Source organism: Myxocyprinus asiaticus, chromosome 8 (assembly GCF_019703515.2).
Source record: "Myxocyprinus asiaticus isolate MX2 ecotype Aquarium Trade chromosome 8, UBuf_Myxa_2, whole genome shotgun sequence".
Lineage (NCBI taxonomy): Eukaryota > Metazoa > Chordata > Actinopteri > Cypriniformes > Catostomidae > Myxocyprinus > Myxocyprinus asiaticus.
The window spans coordinates 39,268,072-39,282,585 of record NC_059351.1 but is presented as its reverse complement, the minus strand read 5'-3'; the positions used below and the strand labels follow the sequence as shown (position 1 = coordinate 39,282,585).

Here is a 14,514-nt window from a genome sequence, read left to right as displayed (position 1 = left end):
GCTTTAACTTCCTGGCTGATATCTTGAGATGTTACTTCAATATATCCACATAATTTTCCTTCCTCATGATGCCATCTATTTTGTGAAGAGCACCAGTCCCTCCTGCAGCAAAGCACCCCCACAACATGATGCTACCACCCCCATGCTTCACAGTTGGTGTTCTTCGGCTTGCAAGCCTCACCCTTTTGTCTAATGATGGTCATTATGGCCAAACAGTTCAATTTTTGTTTCACCAGACCAGAGGACATTTCTCCAAAAAGTAAAGTCCCCATGTGCACTTGCTAAATGTAGTCTTGCTTTTTTATGGCAGTTTTTGAGCAGTGGCTTCTTCCTTGCTGAGCAGCCGTTCAGGATATGTTGATATAGAACTCGTTTTACTGTGGATATAGATACTTGTCTACCTGTTTCCTCCAGCATCTTCACAAGGTCCATTGCTGTTGTTCTAGAATTGATTTGCACTTTTTGCACCAAACTACTTTCACCTCTAGGAGACGTAGGAGGTCTCCTTCCTGAGCGGTATGATGGCTGCGTGGTCCCATGGTGTTTATACTTGCATATAATTGTTTGTACAGATGAACGTGTTTCCTTCAGGCATTTGGAAATTGCTCCCAAGGATGAACCAGAATTTTCTGAGGTCTTGGCTGATTTCTTTTGATTTTCCCATAATGTCAAGCAATGAGGCACTGAGTTTGAAGGTAGGCCTTAAAATACCTGCACAGGTACACCTCCAATTGACTCCAATTAGCCTATCAGAAGCTAATTGACTAATTGCCTAAAGGATTGACATCATTTTCTGGAATTTTCCAAGCTGCTTAAAGGCACAGTTAACTTAGTGTATGTAAACTTCTGACCTACTGGAATTGTGATATAGTCAATTAAAAGTGAAACAATCTGTCTGTAAACAATTGTTGGAAAATTACTCGTGCCATGCACAAAGTAGATGTCCTAAACGACTTGCCAAAACTATAGTTTGCTAATATGAAATCTGTGGAATGGTTACAAAATGAGTTTAAATGACTTCAACCTAAGTGTATGTGAACTTCTGACTTCAACTGCATTATAAGTATATATACTATATATACTTATAATGCATTTATTTGTTCTTTGGAAAGAACAGCACAATAGAAAACAATACAGTATGTAACAAAAATGCTTTATTAACATTTTCCAAACTCCACAGTCTAAAGACAGAAATTCACTAAAATAGCTCCAAATCGAGTACATTTTTTTATTGATTCATAGATAACAAAGAAAAGCTAAACATATATACACAGAATCAACATTTAAACCCCACTATTACCCTTCCCCCTCCCAATCTCCAACCCCACCCTGACCCTCAACAACATCCCTGTGGTCACACATGATTATAGACAAACACACACACAAAAAAACAAACAAACAAAAAAAAATATATAATAATCAAACACATTTAAAGCTAAACTTCTCTCTCCACTGCCCCTCCACATATAGCTGCCCCATTTCCCATCAAACGAATCCCAACTCCCCAGCCTTCTACATGACGCTTCCTCGAAAGCCACCTCCCTCCCCATCTCCATGCACCATTTTTTAAATGAGGGTACTCCAGCCTACTTCCATCCCCTTAAAACAATTTGTCTGCCAATCATGACACTGGTTAGAACCCAATTTTTTATGTGTTTATCCCCTATATTGATGACTGCCCTATCTCCTAAAATACAGAGTCTGGGGCTAAATGAAATTTGAGTGCCCAATACATCACACATAAAACTCTGAACCTTCAACCAAAATTTTTGGATCATAACACACCTCTAAAAAACATGGGTTGTGTCTCCATCTTCTGATTGGCATCGCCAGCAGGTGGGTGTGTCTTTAAGACCAAGCCTATACAATCTAGAGGGGGTCCAATAGAATTGATGTAAAATCTTGAATTGCATAAGGCACACCCTTGCATCTCTAGATGCAGACTTGACATTTTTTAGAATCCTAGCCCACACTCCCTCCTCCAATACCAAGTTTAAATCTTTCTCCCATAATCTCTTGAGAGAAGTTGAAGCTCTGTCCCCCAGACTCTGAATTAACAGGGAGTAATACACTGATGCCTCATGACCTTTTCCAAAAGCAGTAATCACCACTCCCAGAGTATCTGCCGCTTTATGGGGGTGTATGCTACTGCCAAAATAGTACAGAGCAGGTGGCACAGATGTAAATACCTAAAGAACTGAGATCTGGGAATCCCAAAATGTTGAACCAAATTTTCAAAGGATCTCAACACTCCACTCTCATATAGGTCACCGAGTGTATTAACCTCCCTCACAATCCACTCTGACAGAAAGGGGACTTATTAATACATAATTTTGGGTTCGGCCATATGCTTGAGGCAACATTTAAATAAATGTCTGTATTAAACTCTCTGGACACTTTTGCCCATATCGAGTGCAAATGCAAGATAATGCTGTGTAACTTAACTTTTCCGATAAGTTTGATAGAAAGGCTTTGCAATGGCGAAATAGGGGCAAGAACTTCCTGTTCAATACAAAACCAGGGAGGGGCTCTCTCAGGTGGAAGCGACCAATGAGCCAAATGTCTGAGACCGAATGCATAATAATAAAACTAAATCTTGTGTAGGCCTAGCCCACCTTTGTCAATCGGCCTATGTAACTTACTGAAATGTAATCTGGGATGTTTACCATTCCAAATGAAGGACTTCGCTATGCTATCAAATTGCTTGAAATAAGAGAGGGGGGCATCTATAGGGAGAGACTGTAGCAGGTAGTTGAAATTTGGAATAAAATTTGTTTTAATAACATTAACCTTCCCAATCTTAGATAAATGTAATGAAGCCCACCTGCCCACATTGCTCGAAAACCTTTTTATTAAAGGGTCAAAATGAACTCCCATGAGTTTTGGACTCAATATGAGCCCATCAAAAGATTAAAGTCTCCTCCCAATATTATATCACGAGGGGTGCCAGCGGCTTGCAACATCCCTTCAAGATCTATAAAAAAGCCCTGATCTACAGCATTAGGTGCGTAAATATTAGCCAAAATAAGACTTTGCCCCTGAATTTCTGCTAAAACAATAATGACTCTTCCTAATTTATCTTTAATCTGTTTGAGACATTTGAATTGTAGATGTTTACTTATCAATGTAATGACTCCCCTGCTCTTACTTGAGTCAGCACTAAAGAAAATGTGTCCACCCCATATCTTCCCAAGTTTTTCAGCTTCCTGTAGGGAAAGATGCATTTCTTGAAGAAATATTATATCATATTTCTTATGCTTAAGAAGATAAATAACCTTCCTTCTTTTTATGGGGTGCCCCAACCCATTCACATTCCGCATGGAGAGAGACAATCCGCTCATATTAACATTTGACATTTTGACATATGAGAAAAAATAGATTGTGTGTCAAAAACAAAATTATAAAGACCATATTCCAACATTAGTGCAACAATCAAACCCCGAACTTCCCCAGAACCAAACAAACAGAAAAAAGAAAAACGTGTGCATTAACCCCGCACATGACAGCATCAATTGGCGTCCATCCCTCTAAACTCAAACAGTTCATGTACTCCTACGAGAGCCCCCGCTACAACTTTGTTGTCAGATTGCTCAAGTCCGGTGTTTCTATACAAATTTTGTGAGACAGAGTTACACAACAACAGAAAATCTATATAACAAACTCCAGCCAATAGGCGGAATAAACACAAAGAGCGTGTAGATTCATCCACATAACTGTCCGGAAGGTGCGCTATTCCACAAAACAAACTCCAGCCGCTAGGCAGAACCAGCACAAAAAAAGAAAGAAAAAAAAGGGTGCTCAGTTTCCTCAGACAGTCAAACGAATGCTCAGTGAGTCGGTCCATACGGCTACAGCGTTGAGTACCACAAAATAACTTACTCCATTGACTTTATGAAGGACATCGCTTGCTGGTGACATGCAAATGTTTTACTGTCATCCTTAGCATCTATTCTCAATTTGGCCAGGAACATCAGTGCAAAAGCGACCTTCCGTTGATGTAAGAGTTTCTTGCATTCCTTGAATCGATCACGTTTCACTCTTGTCAAATTCGTAAAGTCTGGGAACAAGAAAATGCTGTGGTTCTTCCAAAAAAGCCTTCCTTTACTCCTCGCCTCGCACAACACAAGATCTTTACCGGATGATATCAGAAATTTGGCCAGAATTGATCGGGGCCTGTTTCCCTCAGTGGATCGCCGAGCCGGAACCCTGTGAGCTCGCTCGATTTCCAGCTTATGGCCTGTTATGTCAAGCAGATTCGGAAAGAGCCCATCCAGGAATTTCACCATATCCTGACCCTCTTCGGCTTCAGGAATTCTGACAATTCGGACATTATTCCGCCAGTTACGGTTCTCCATGTCCTCCAATTTCTCCCATAAGTGCTCCAAATCCAACTTCATGCTCTGATGACTCCAGATAATCGATCCGTTTCTCGACATCCCCTACCCTTGTGACCACCTCAGTGAATTTTGTCTCCATGGCAGTGATTGATTGACGTATTACAGCAAGATCTTCCAAGTCAGCAACGACCTTCATCAGCACTGCCGACATGTTCAACATTTCTCGCCGAATTTCCCGCATTTCTCTGGCCAATTCGGCTCCCGGGCTAGCGGCCTTCTCAGGGGTATCAGCTTTAGCACGTAAGTGTCTTTTAATGTCTCCAGGGCCCGAAGATTTTTACTTCTTTGACTTATTGTCCTCCTAGAACAGTTATGGAACAGAGTGTATCGAATCACACCGGTTTATAACATTAAAAGTGTTAAAACTAGCAAAGTGCGCAGAGCTCGCCATTCACACGTCCGAACCTCGCATGGTGTCCATGAAAAGTCCCCAATTCGAGTAACATTAAACATTTCCCAAAGTATAAGTGGGGTGTTGACTGATTGAAAGAACTAGTATTCATTGCAATACATATTAAACCCTCATTTAATATTAATCAGTCGGCAGGCTGTTTTTTTCTCTTAAGATTTGGAATGCACATGATTCATGTCAGGGCATCCAGCGCTGCAATGAACGCCATATGAAAAGCACATCTTGTTCTGCTTTTAACATTGGCACTTCCAATGTAAATTTAATTCATCCGAACATTAGCTATCACTTCAAAAGCTCGGTGGCAATGGGTACCATGTTGAAATTATATGAAATTAGAGTGGAGACACTTTGTCTCCATCCGCCTGGCCGCCGATTATGTAAATGATGCTCACACCTGAAAATCACTGGAAAAATCGGCTAGTGTGACGCCTTCATAAAGTGCCTTTTTAAATTCAGAAACAGACAAATAGTGAGTAAAACACACACATTCTCATATTTTGATCCTTAAAGGAAGTTTTCTTCAATGCTTTTAAGCAACATTATGTCAAAATTGTACCATCTGAAATGCATGTGACATCAGATAAACAAGAATTAATTCAGAAGTAATCCGAAATTAATCCAAAAGCAATCAGATTAGATGACCTTTAAAAATGTATTCCAAGAGATTACATTATTGACTACAATTTAATCATGTAATTTGTAATCTTACCAGATTACATTTTAGAAGCAATCTACTCGGCATTGGTTTTTTTTTTTTTTTTTTTTTTTTGCTATATTGTTTTGGAAAGAAAAAGGCATAATGAATCTAAAAAGTGTTAAATAACAGATAAAAACAATCAATGGTTAATGTTAAAAAATTTTAAATATAGAACTTTTCCCATTAATTAAATTATCCTCTACAGCAGGTCATCTAGTTTGCCTTTGCTCTGTTTTCTAAAGGAAGGCTGCAATTATTCTATTAAAATAACCACATTTATGTTAGTTTCTCTAGCCACCTCACGCTCCCTTTAGCTGTATACTCTAATAAGCTCCGAGTATCACATGCAGTACCCTAACCCGTCGTTAAAGCATTATACCGCTCTATCTACACTACCATCCAGATCCTGTGAACTCCATCTCGACTCCGCGTCCAGCGGACTAGGCTCCGCGCCATGTTTTCCGCGGAGCTGACGTGCCGCTCGCAGCCTGGTGGCTGCTCTTCGCTCGGCTGTTGTCCTGATATCACTCCGCTAGCATGGAGGAGGGGAGCGCTTGATTATTGTGATGGTGGCAGCTGCTGTACACATCGGCGACTGTAGGATTTCCACTCCAGCGATCGGGACTTTTAGAAACTGCACACCTTGTTCACGCTGCGGGGAGGGTTTCACCGGCCCAGCTAATGAAATGCAAGTTCACGAAACAACTCCGGAGCCTGTTCGCAGCACACGGCAAAACTTTTTTCAAAAGGACAACACAATAAAACGACGTGCTCGCGGCAGCGGTGGTTATGCGTGATGGTTGCGAGTAACATCCGGATGTTTGATGGTGCTCCAGTAGAGGCGAGAGAGTAACAGAAGAAGACAAGCGGGGTGACCCCGGTCGCCTCTCTCGCTCCTCCACGGGTCCCGTACGGTTGTTTATAGTCTCGCAAACGGTTGAGACATTATTGAATGGTTGACAAGGTGAGCCTCCCGGAGGAGGGAACCCGCCACCGCCGAGTATTTACACTCGTTTAAAAGCTCCTTTCCTCCCGATTTCACTGTATCCGTCTCCCTGGCGAAGCGGACTCGCGCCCCGATTTGGAGAGGGGAGAGAGCGAGAGTCAGGGGGGCTTGACAAAGTTCTTCCCAAACAACCCTGTGTATCCAGGCACAGATGATGGGGGATTTTGCCAGCTCCGCCGCCGTACCAACCGGCGGCGGCATTTGCATTAATAACAGTAACGTGAACTTAAACTCTGCCATTAATGCGACGAACAGCAGCAGCACTGGCGGAGGTAACGTGGGCATTCCGAAGCACAGCACAGTGGTGGAGCGGCTCCGGCAGCGGATCGAGGGCTGCCGGCGGCACCACGTCAACTGCGAGAGCCGATACCAGCAAGCGCACGCCGAGCAGCTGGAGCTGGACCGCCGGGAGACGGTGAGTCTTTACCATCGGAGTTTAGAGCAGCGGGCCAAAAAATCCAACAGCAGCAAACAGCAGAGCAAGCATCAAGACCCCGATTCAACCGCAACCACCGAGCAGAGGAACAGCACTCTGATCGCGGTGAGTATGTAGTACAGTTGACCCATCTTTCACGTGCATTTACGCATATAAGTGCCTAGTGTTTTGAGTGAGCACAGCTTATTTGGGTTGCGATGCAAAACTTTCGCTCGGCGTCTGTGGTTTTGCACTTTCGGAAAAGCATGTCGGAACTGAAAACTCTGGAGACGTTGGTACAATAATAACATGCATAACTTTAGGCCCGCATCCAAGGCGAACTTATGCACGTCCTGTGCGAGAGTGCATTTCGAGTAACTTTGGAGGTGTGCAGTTACTTTGCAGCAGTTCAGCCTTTATAAAGTTATGTAGTGGCACGTAGTTGATGTCATTTGATATCCACCTCCTTTATTAGACTACTTGTACTTCATGTTTAGATAACAGTGGTCATGTTAAATCAGGCTCAACGTGTTGTGTAATGAATCTGAATAGGCATTTACGTTTGAGTATTTCGTGATTTAGCAGTTTAACACTGACTTGCATTTCGTCCAACTAGTTTCAGTTTCTTTTCTGAGGCGCTCTGTTTAAACTTTAAAACCCGTATATAAACAATTTTAACTAAACGATCACAACAGCCCGCTGTTTCAGCTTTATTTTATTCACGGAGTGTGATATTGGGACGTTCTTAGCATTTCAGGAAGGCAAACCTATCCCGCCTTCTAGCACTTATTATATCCACACAGAATGTTGTTGATTTCTATCTGTTTCTAATTGAGAGTTCAAATACCTCAATCGAAAAGTTACTGTCACTGGAATGGACCTGTTCTTGTGCTGTAGATTTTGCCTTTTGTGTCAGGGCGCTGAAATCCTCTTTAAAATGCTAAGTGACTCTAATTTTTAGGTAGTGCTCAAAGCTTTAATGGCCGGTGCCGGAGACCTCCCTCTGTGCTATGTGAACATTCATTTCAGCCGGTAAATACAGGCAACAAACGCTTTATATTGAAGGCGTTGCTATTTAAAGAGACCGCAACCCCAATGCTTTGCTTTCTCTTCCCCACACTAAGCACTGTACTGCAGCTAGGTGGCTGTATCAAGTCGAGTTAGGGTCTGCGTTAAGACCCCACACAACGGCTGTGTCTCAAAACCTAGCGAGCTGCCTTCCTAGACAGCTTTTTTTTTTTTTTTTCTTTTGGCAGAATTTTTTGCGCGAACATATTGTCCCACGCGCGACAAATGCTGTCAAGGTAGATAGCTCATTAGGATTTGAGATGCAGCCAGTATGGTTCAGTAGGCTTAAAGGTATAGTTCGCCCAAAAATGAAAATTTTCTCATCCTTTACTCACCCTCATGCCATCCCAGAACTGTATGACTTACTTTCTTCTGCTGAACACACACGAAGATTTTTAGAAGAAGATATCAGCTCTGTTGGTCTATTCAATACAAGTGAATGGTGGCCAGAACTTTGAAGTGTCAAAAAGGACATAAAGGCAGCATAAAAGTAATCCATAAGAATCCAGTGGTTAAATCCATGTGTTCAGAAGCGATATGATAGGTGTGGGTGAAAAACAGATCAGTATTTAAGTCCTTTTTTACTATAAATTCTCCTCGCTGCCAGTAGGTGGCGATATGCACAACAAAAGCGAATTGCCAAAAACTAAAAAAGGAGAATGTGAAAGTGGAGATTGATTGTAAAAAGGACTTAAATGTCACCTTCACTTGCCATATCACTTCTTTAGATATTGATTAAACCACCAGAGTCTTACGGATTACTTTTATGCTGCCTTTTGGAGCTTCAAAATGTTGGTACCCATTCACTAGCACTGTATATATCTACAGATCTGAGATATTCTAAAAATCTTAGTTTGTGTTCAGCAGAAGAAAGTAAGTCATATACATCTGGAATGACATGAGGGTGAGTAAACTATGAAAGAATTTTTAATTTTAGGCGAACTATCCCTTTCACTAGATCGTCTTAAATAAAATGAGATATAAATTAAAAACAATTAACACAACAAGGGTTTCAGTCTTATTGTAATACTTATTGAAAGTGTGTTTTGGCCAACACCTGTATATGTTTGAGGTTTTGTGTTTGACCTCATGTTGCATTTTGTATACATGGGCTACGTCTACATTAATCTGGATAGATTTGAAAACGATGTTTTCGTTTTCGAAACACTCTCTGTCCACACTGCTATTTTCAAGCGTTTTCCAAAAGTTGCTTGTCCACACTGAAACGTATGAATATGCTTAAATCCTCTTAGTGCGCATGTGAAAAAACGCCGTTGCACATACAGCCTGAAATGCAATTGTCCTAGTGTTCCATCGCCGGACACCAATTCCGAGTGAACTTCCCACTGCCTTTGAAGGAATGCAATGTGAATGTTGTACAAAGTAGTATTACTAGTAGTAGGGCAGTGGTAGCTCAGCGGTTAAGGCTCTGGGTTACTGATCAGAAGGTCGGGGGTTCAAGCCCCAGCACTGCCAAGATGCCACTGTTGGGCCCTTGAGCAAGGCCCTTAACCCTATCTGCTCCAGGGGCGCCGTATCATGGCTGACCCTGCACTCTGACCCCAGCCTAGCTGGGATATGTGAAAAAGAAGAATTTCACCGTATATGTGCAAAATGTATAATGTGTGATAAATAAAGAAAATGATTAATTATTATTAATTATATTAATTATTAATTATTATTAAATTATTAATTATTAATAATAATTATTATTATTATTTATCTTTAACAACGCTATCAAAGTGAATATCAGGCACAACAGCGCCACTATTACGCGGGCTGCCAACTTGATTGTTTTGGTTGAATGGATCACATGACAACAAATACGTCATCTTTTTCAGACCTATCTGTTTTCACAGTCCACACTACCAAATGAAGATGGCGTTTTCATATTTATTCACTTAGGAGAGAGTTTTCAAAAAGCTCAGTTTTCGGTGACAAGAATGGCATTTTAGTGTGGACTGAAGGCCAAAACGTAGAGAAAAAGATGCATTTTCAAATGAAAACGTATTAGTGTGGACGTGGCCATAGATAGGGTACAATGGGGTAAAAGGCACTTTTGATTTTATTTTTTCCCAAAACACTAAGTAGCAACAATTTATACCACAGGACTTTCCTAAACACCTGTTTGTCACCATGCATTGCAAAACTTTCCTGATACATCTTAAGGTCATCACTTGCAATTTCTAAAGTTTGATTATGACATAATAACATTTAGTAACTTTTAAAATGTTATCTATAGAACCTTTAAAGGAGTATCTATACTATATCACTATAAACCCCCTAGTGTGGTGTTAAAGGCCTCTTCGCCACGTTTTTTTAAGAAAATAAATATTAATCAAAACAACCTTCAGTTTATTTCTTTTCACACAAATTATGTTGCTCCATCAATATTAATATATATATATATATATATATATATATATATATATATAATATTTGTTAGGGCTGCGATATTCGGTATGTGATGCAATAATCCTATTATGACGTCATTGGAGCATGCGGAACATTGGAACCCCCACCACCCAAATATACTGATGTTTATTGGGAGGAAAAAAGGGCTTGAATCCCATAGATCACAAAGTTGTCTTTTGTTCCAAATTGCATGTAGACTGTGTATAAAACTGTTTTACCATTAGGTGCATATCCACTAATGTGACGCACTCCCATCATTTGTGTGGAAAGTAGTTTTTGGAGAAACACTATTTTAGTCTTAGCTTAAAATTTTGTCAATTTGGCAAAATTCAACAATAAATGTTGCTTTGATGCTCTTTCTAATTCTGTGTGTGACAGATCACGTTAGCTACCCATTCACAAGGAGCTGGGCGCAACGCTCACAAAAAAAAAAACATGAATGAACATCAGAGGGCATGTTGAAGGATACAGTATAACATACTAAAATGTGTTAACTCTTATGTAATCTCCCAATGTTGAAATGACATGGAAAAAATGATTGGGAAATATCATGTGCTTTGGATCAGCGCCTTTGCACACTGCACACTATCACACACAAAGTGAAAATCATGAGCACCGTCTCTCTGCAATCTGCGTCATCACCATAAACGTTACATTTTAAAGTAGCTCAACAAGTAAAGACGCTGACTACCACACCTGGAGTTGCAAGTTTGAATCCAGAGCGTGCTGAGTGACTCCAGTCAGGCTTCTTAAGCAACCAATTGGCCCGGGTCTAGGGTGGGTAGAGTCATGTTGGGTAACCTCCTTGTGGTCGCTATAATGTGGTTCTTGCTCTCGGTGGGGCACGTGGTGATTTGTGCGTGGATGCCGTGGAGAATAGCGTGAGCCTCCACACGCGCTACGTCTCCGCAGTAACACGCTCAACAAGCCACGTGAAAGATGTGCAGATTGATGGTCTCAGATGCGGAGGCAACTGAGATTCGTCACCACTACACCACCACGAGGACCTAGAGCGCATTGGGAATTGGGCATTCCAAATTGGGGAGGAAAAAAAGTTGCACATTTGCAATATTTCGTTAAATGTGATATTTCGTGCAGCCCTATTTTTTTTTTTTTTTTCAACCTTCATACACTTTGCAACCAGAAAAATTGGTGCCTTTAGCCCCATTGTGGTCCTGCTGTTTCCTACTACATCATGGTCTAAATCAGTGATTCCAAACCAGGAGTAAGTGGGTGCTTGGGAAGATTTCAGTTTTGCTTTGTTAAACCTTTTTAAATAAATAGCAACTTAAATATTATGGCTGTCAAAGATTAAAATGACTTCTTAAACTACTCACAAAATTACTAATGTCTTAAAGTGACAACAACATGTAGAAACAAAATAATGTGTGAAATGTGTGGCAGTTTTGTTTTTTTGTGTGTGGATGACATTTGTAGCAGGTTATATGTGTAGACTATGTTTTTCACCTCCAGTATAGATTGTTTATGTTTAAAAGTCACTTTAATTGAATTGATAATAAAAATGCTTAAATGATATCCAATATAATTAGAGTTAAAAGAAAATGGTTTGATGTTGACTTTGGGACTTATTGATTGGGCTGTGGGAGTACAAAAGACAAAAAAGGTTTGGAAACATTGGTTTAGATAGTTAGTTTTGTGGTTTGTGTGTGGGTTGTCACTAAGAGGTTAGGAGGATGTGTGTTTGTCAGTGTAGAAGTCAGCTCTCCAATATATGTTTGTCTGCAGGTCTGTGCGGAAATGTGTGTCATAGCAGTGCAGTTCGAAACCCAAGGTGTTACCAGCTTATTTTAAAGAGATAAAGCAAGGTGCAGCCTTGTAGCCTGCAGCCTTAAGTTTCAAGACACTGTTTAATGTGCTGATGTAGGGCCACTGGTGTCTCTCTTTGAATACATTACAAGGTCAAAAGAACACATACAGGATGGATTCCTGCATGGTGGCCCCTGCCGGTCTTATGGGCCATTTATAGCCATTTCCACTGACATGGCTCAGAGGAAAACTGTCCCTACCTGGGCTGGTGCGAATTCTCAAACTGTTCTGTGCATTTCCACTGCAGAAAAGGCCGTTCCGGGGCCGAAAACCTGTTTCCACACTGGCCCCAAAAGCTTTCTGGTCTCAATGCAGGAACGATTACGTCAGGGGACGGAGTGTGGGATAATGTTTCGTCACTAGAGTTGCAGCAGTATACCAGTTTCACGGTATACCACGGCAGGAAAATTGATGGTTATAATACCATGTACATTTTCTTATCTACGGTATTGAGAAAAAAAAATGCAACTGGATGGAGAATCTCACCTGTGCGTGCGCATCTCCTTTCCTCCTCGACTGCCTGTCAGACTCGTCAAATTGCGCCACACACACACATGCAGCGGAGAAAATGTCAGAGAGAAGCGAGGGGGTCTGACATAAGTGAGTGTGTGTGTGAGTTAAAGTAGTGTCTCTCAACTGGTGGGTCGCAGTTCTATTCGGACTGGGTCGCGGACAGCAGGGAAAGAACAATGACATGGTTCTATCATTGAAGATATTTTGGCGGCCGCCCAAGTGATAGCCTATTTAGGACTACCGAGACATTTAATGATAATCTCGCAATCAGCTAAAGGCTTCTCATCTGCACTTTCGCACGAGTATAACGGAACCAGCTCGCGCTAACGATCTGCTCTTCTTTCCGGCGTGCACTTGCAACAATCGGGCTTCCCTCGATATTGTGGAGCACAGACCTCAAAACTGATGTGACCAATTTTAATTCTAGTGAGACTTTTCTAGTTTAAAGCATTACGGAGGAAGCCAAGTCAAACCTCTCAAATAGTAGGCAGCCCTGACATGCCAAACAGCACTGAGGAGGTAAAGAGCAACACTGTGTTATGCACTAATTTTTCATTATACATCACCTTTACAAAATTCTTTCATGATTTTACATGAGTAAAAGCAACTGTTATATTTTGACAAAATGTTATAGTTTCATATGAAATAATCTATAGGTAGAATCTATTAGACCTAATTTTATATCAACAGTGGCAGCTGTAGTTAAAGTTTCAAGATGTGTTTCAGCTAGTATTTATTTTTTCATAAATACTGTAATTTATTACTATTATTAAAGACTAGCTACACTGACCTAACCAAGGTAATGAGGAGCCTTTCCTCCTGTGTAAAATGTATTTTCTGTTTGAATTATGTTTGAAATTAGGAAACAAACGTGATAATAATGGGCTCATAACCTATAAATAAATATGCTCTGAAATTGTCACTTGATGAAAAATGTCACTTGATGCATGTCCTTGTACTTGAAAACCATGAACAAAACAATGCAACATAAAAGGAAATGCAACCCAGGATACATTGAATACAGGTTACGTTTTTACTATAGTGGGTCGCTACTTGACTTCCAATGTAAAATCTGGGTCCTGAAGCAAAACCAGTTGAGAACCACTGAGTTAAAGTTACAGACAGGAGCAGTCTGGCTGTGCTGTCACATACCTACATTATATGTTAATTGTTAATAATCATAGGACATTACTTTAAAAGCTCACACAGCTGATGTTATGTTCATTTAGTGGTTAATTGAAGCGTTTGTTCAACCAAAAAAATAATAATAATTGTGTAATACCGTATACCATGAAACTGTGATATTTTCTGAGACTATTATCGTACCGTGAAAATCTCATACTGTTGCAACCCTATTCGTCACCATGGTAAAGTTTTCCCAAACAACAACAGTAGCTACCATATGCATCAAGGAGTACTTCTTCAATCGGACAATTGACCAAATCATAAACAAATTGAAAAACACTTAAGCGAGTACAGGGGACCATAAGAAAGACATAAGCAAAAGCGACAGTGGAAGGAGCAACAATGTTTTGGACTCGGACACCGACCAGCCTGCTAACTAACCAGGGCATTGAATTCAGCCAGTCACGCTCGAGATAAACACAATTACCAGTGTCCTCTGCAGCTGATCTCAGTAAGTTGTTATATTTGCCAACTTTGTTAGCTTTTCTAACACTGTTGTCATCTTATTTTGTGCATAGTTTTGTTCTGTAAGGGGATTTTTGACCAGCTACTCAATAAGTTTGGAAGATCGTGGCTATC

At 40.7% G+C, this 14,514-nt stretch overlaps 1 protein-coding gene across 1 annotated transcript in view; it reads left to right on the top strand.

Annotated features, from left to right (window-relative positions):
* The first annotated feature begins 1,339 nt into the window (after positions 1 to 1,339).
* Positions 1,340 to 14,514, top strand: part of LOC127445365 (mastermind-like protein 3) — a 160,758-nt gene continuing 147,583 nt past the window's right edge. The window contains exon 1 of the mRNA XM_051705401.1: positions 1,340 to 7,053. Within this exon, the coding sequence (XP_051561361.1) occupies positions 6,664 to 7,053 (390 nt within the window). The 5' untranslated portion in view covers positions 1,340 to 6,663. The remainder of the gene's footprint in view (positions 7,054 to 14,514) is intronic.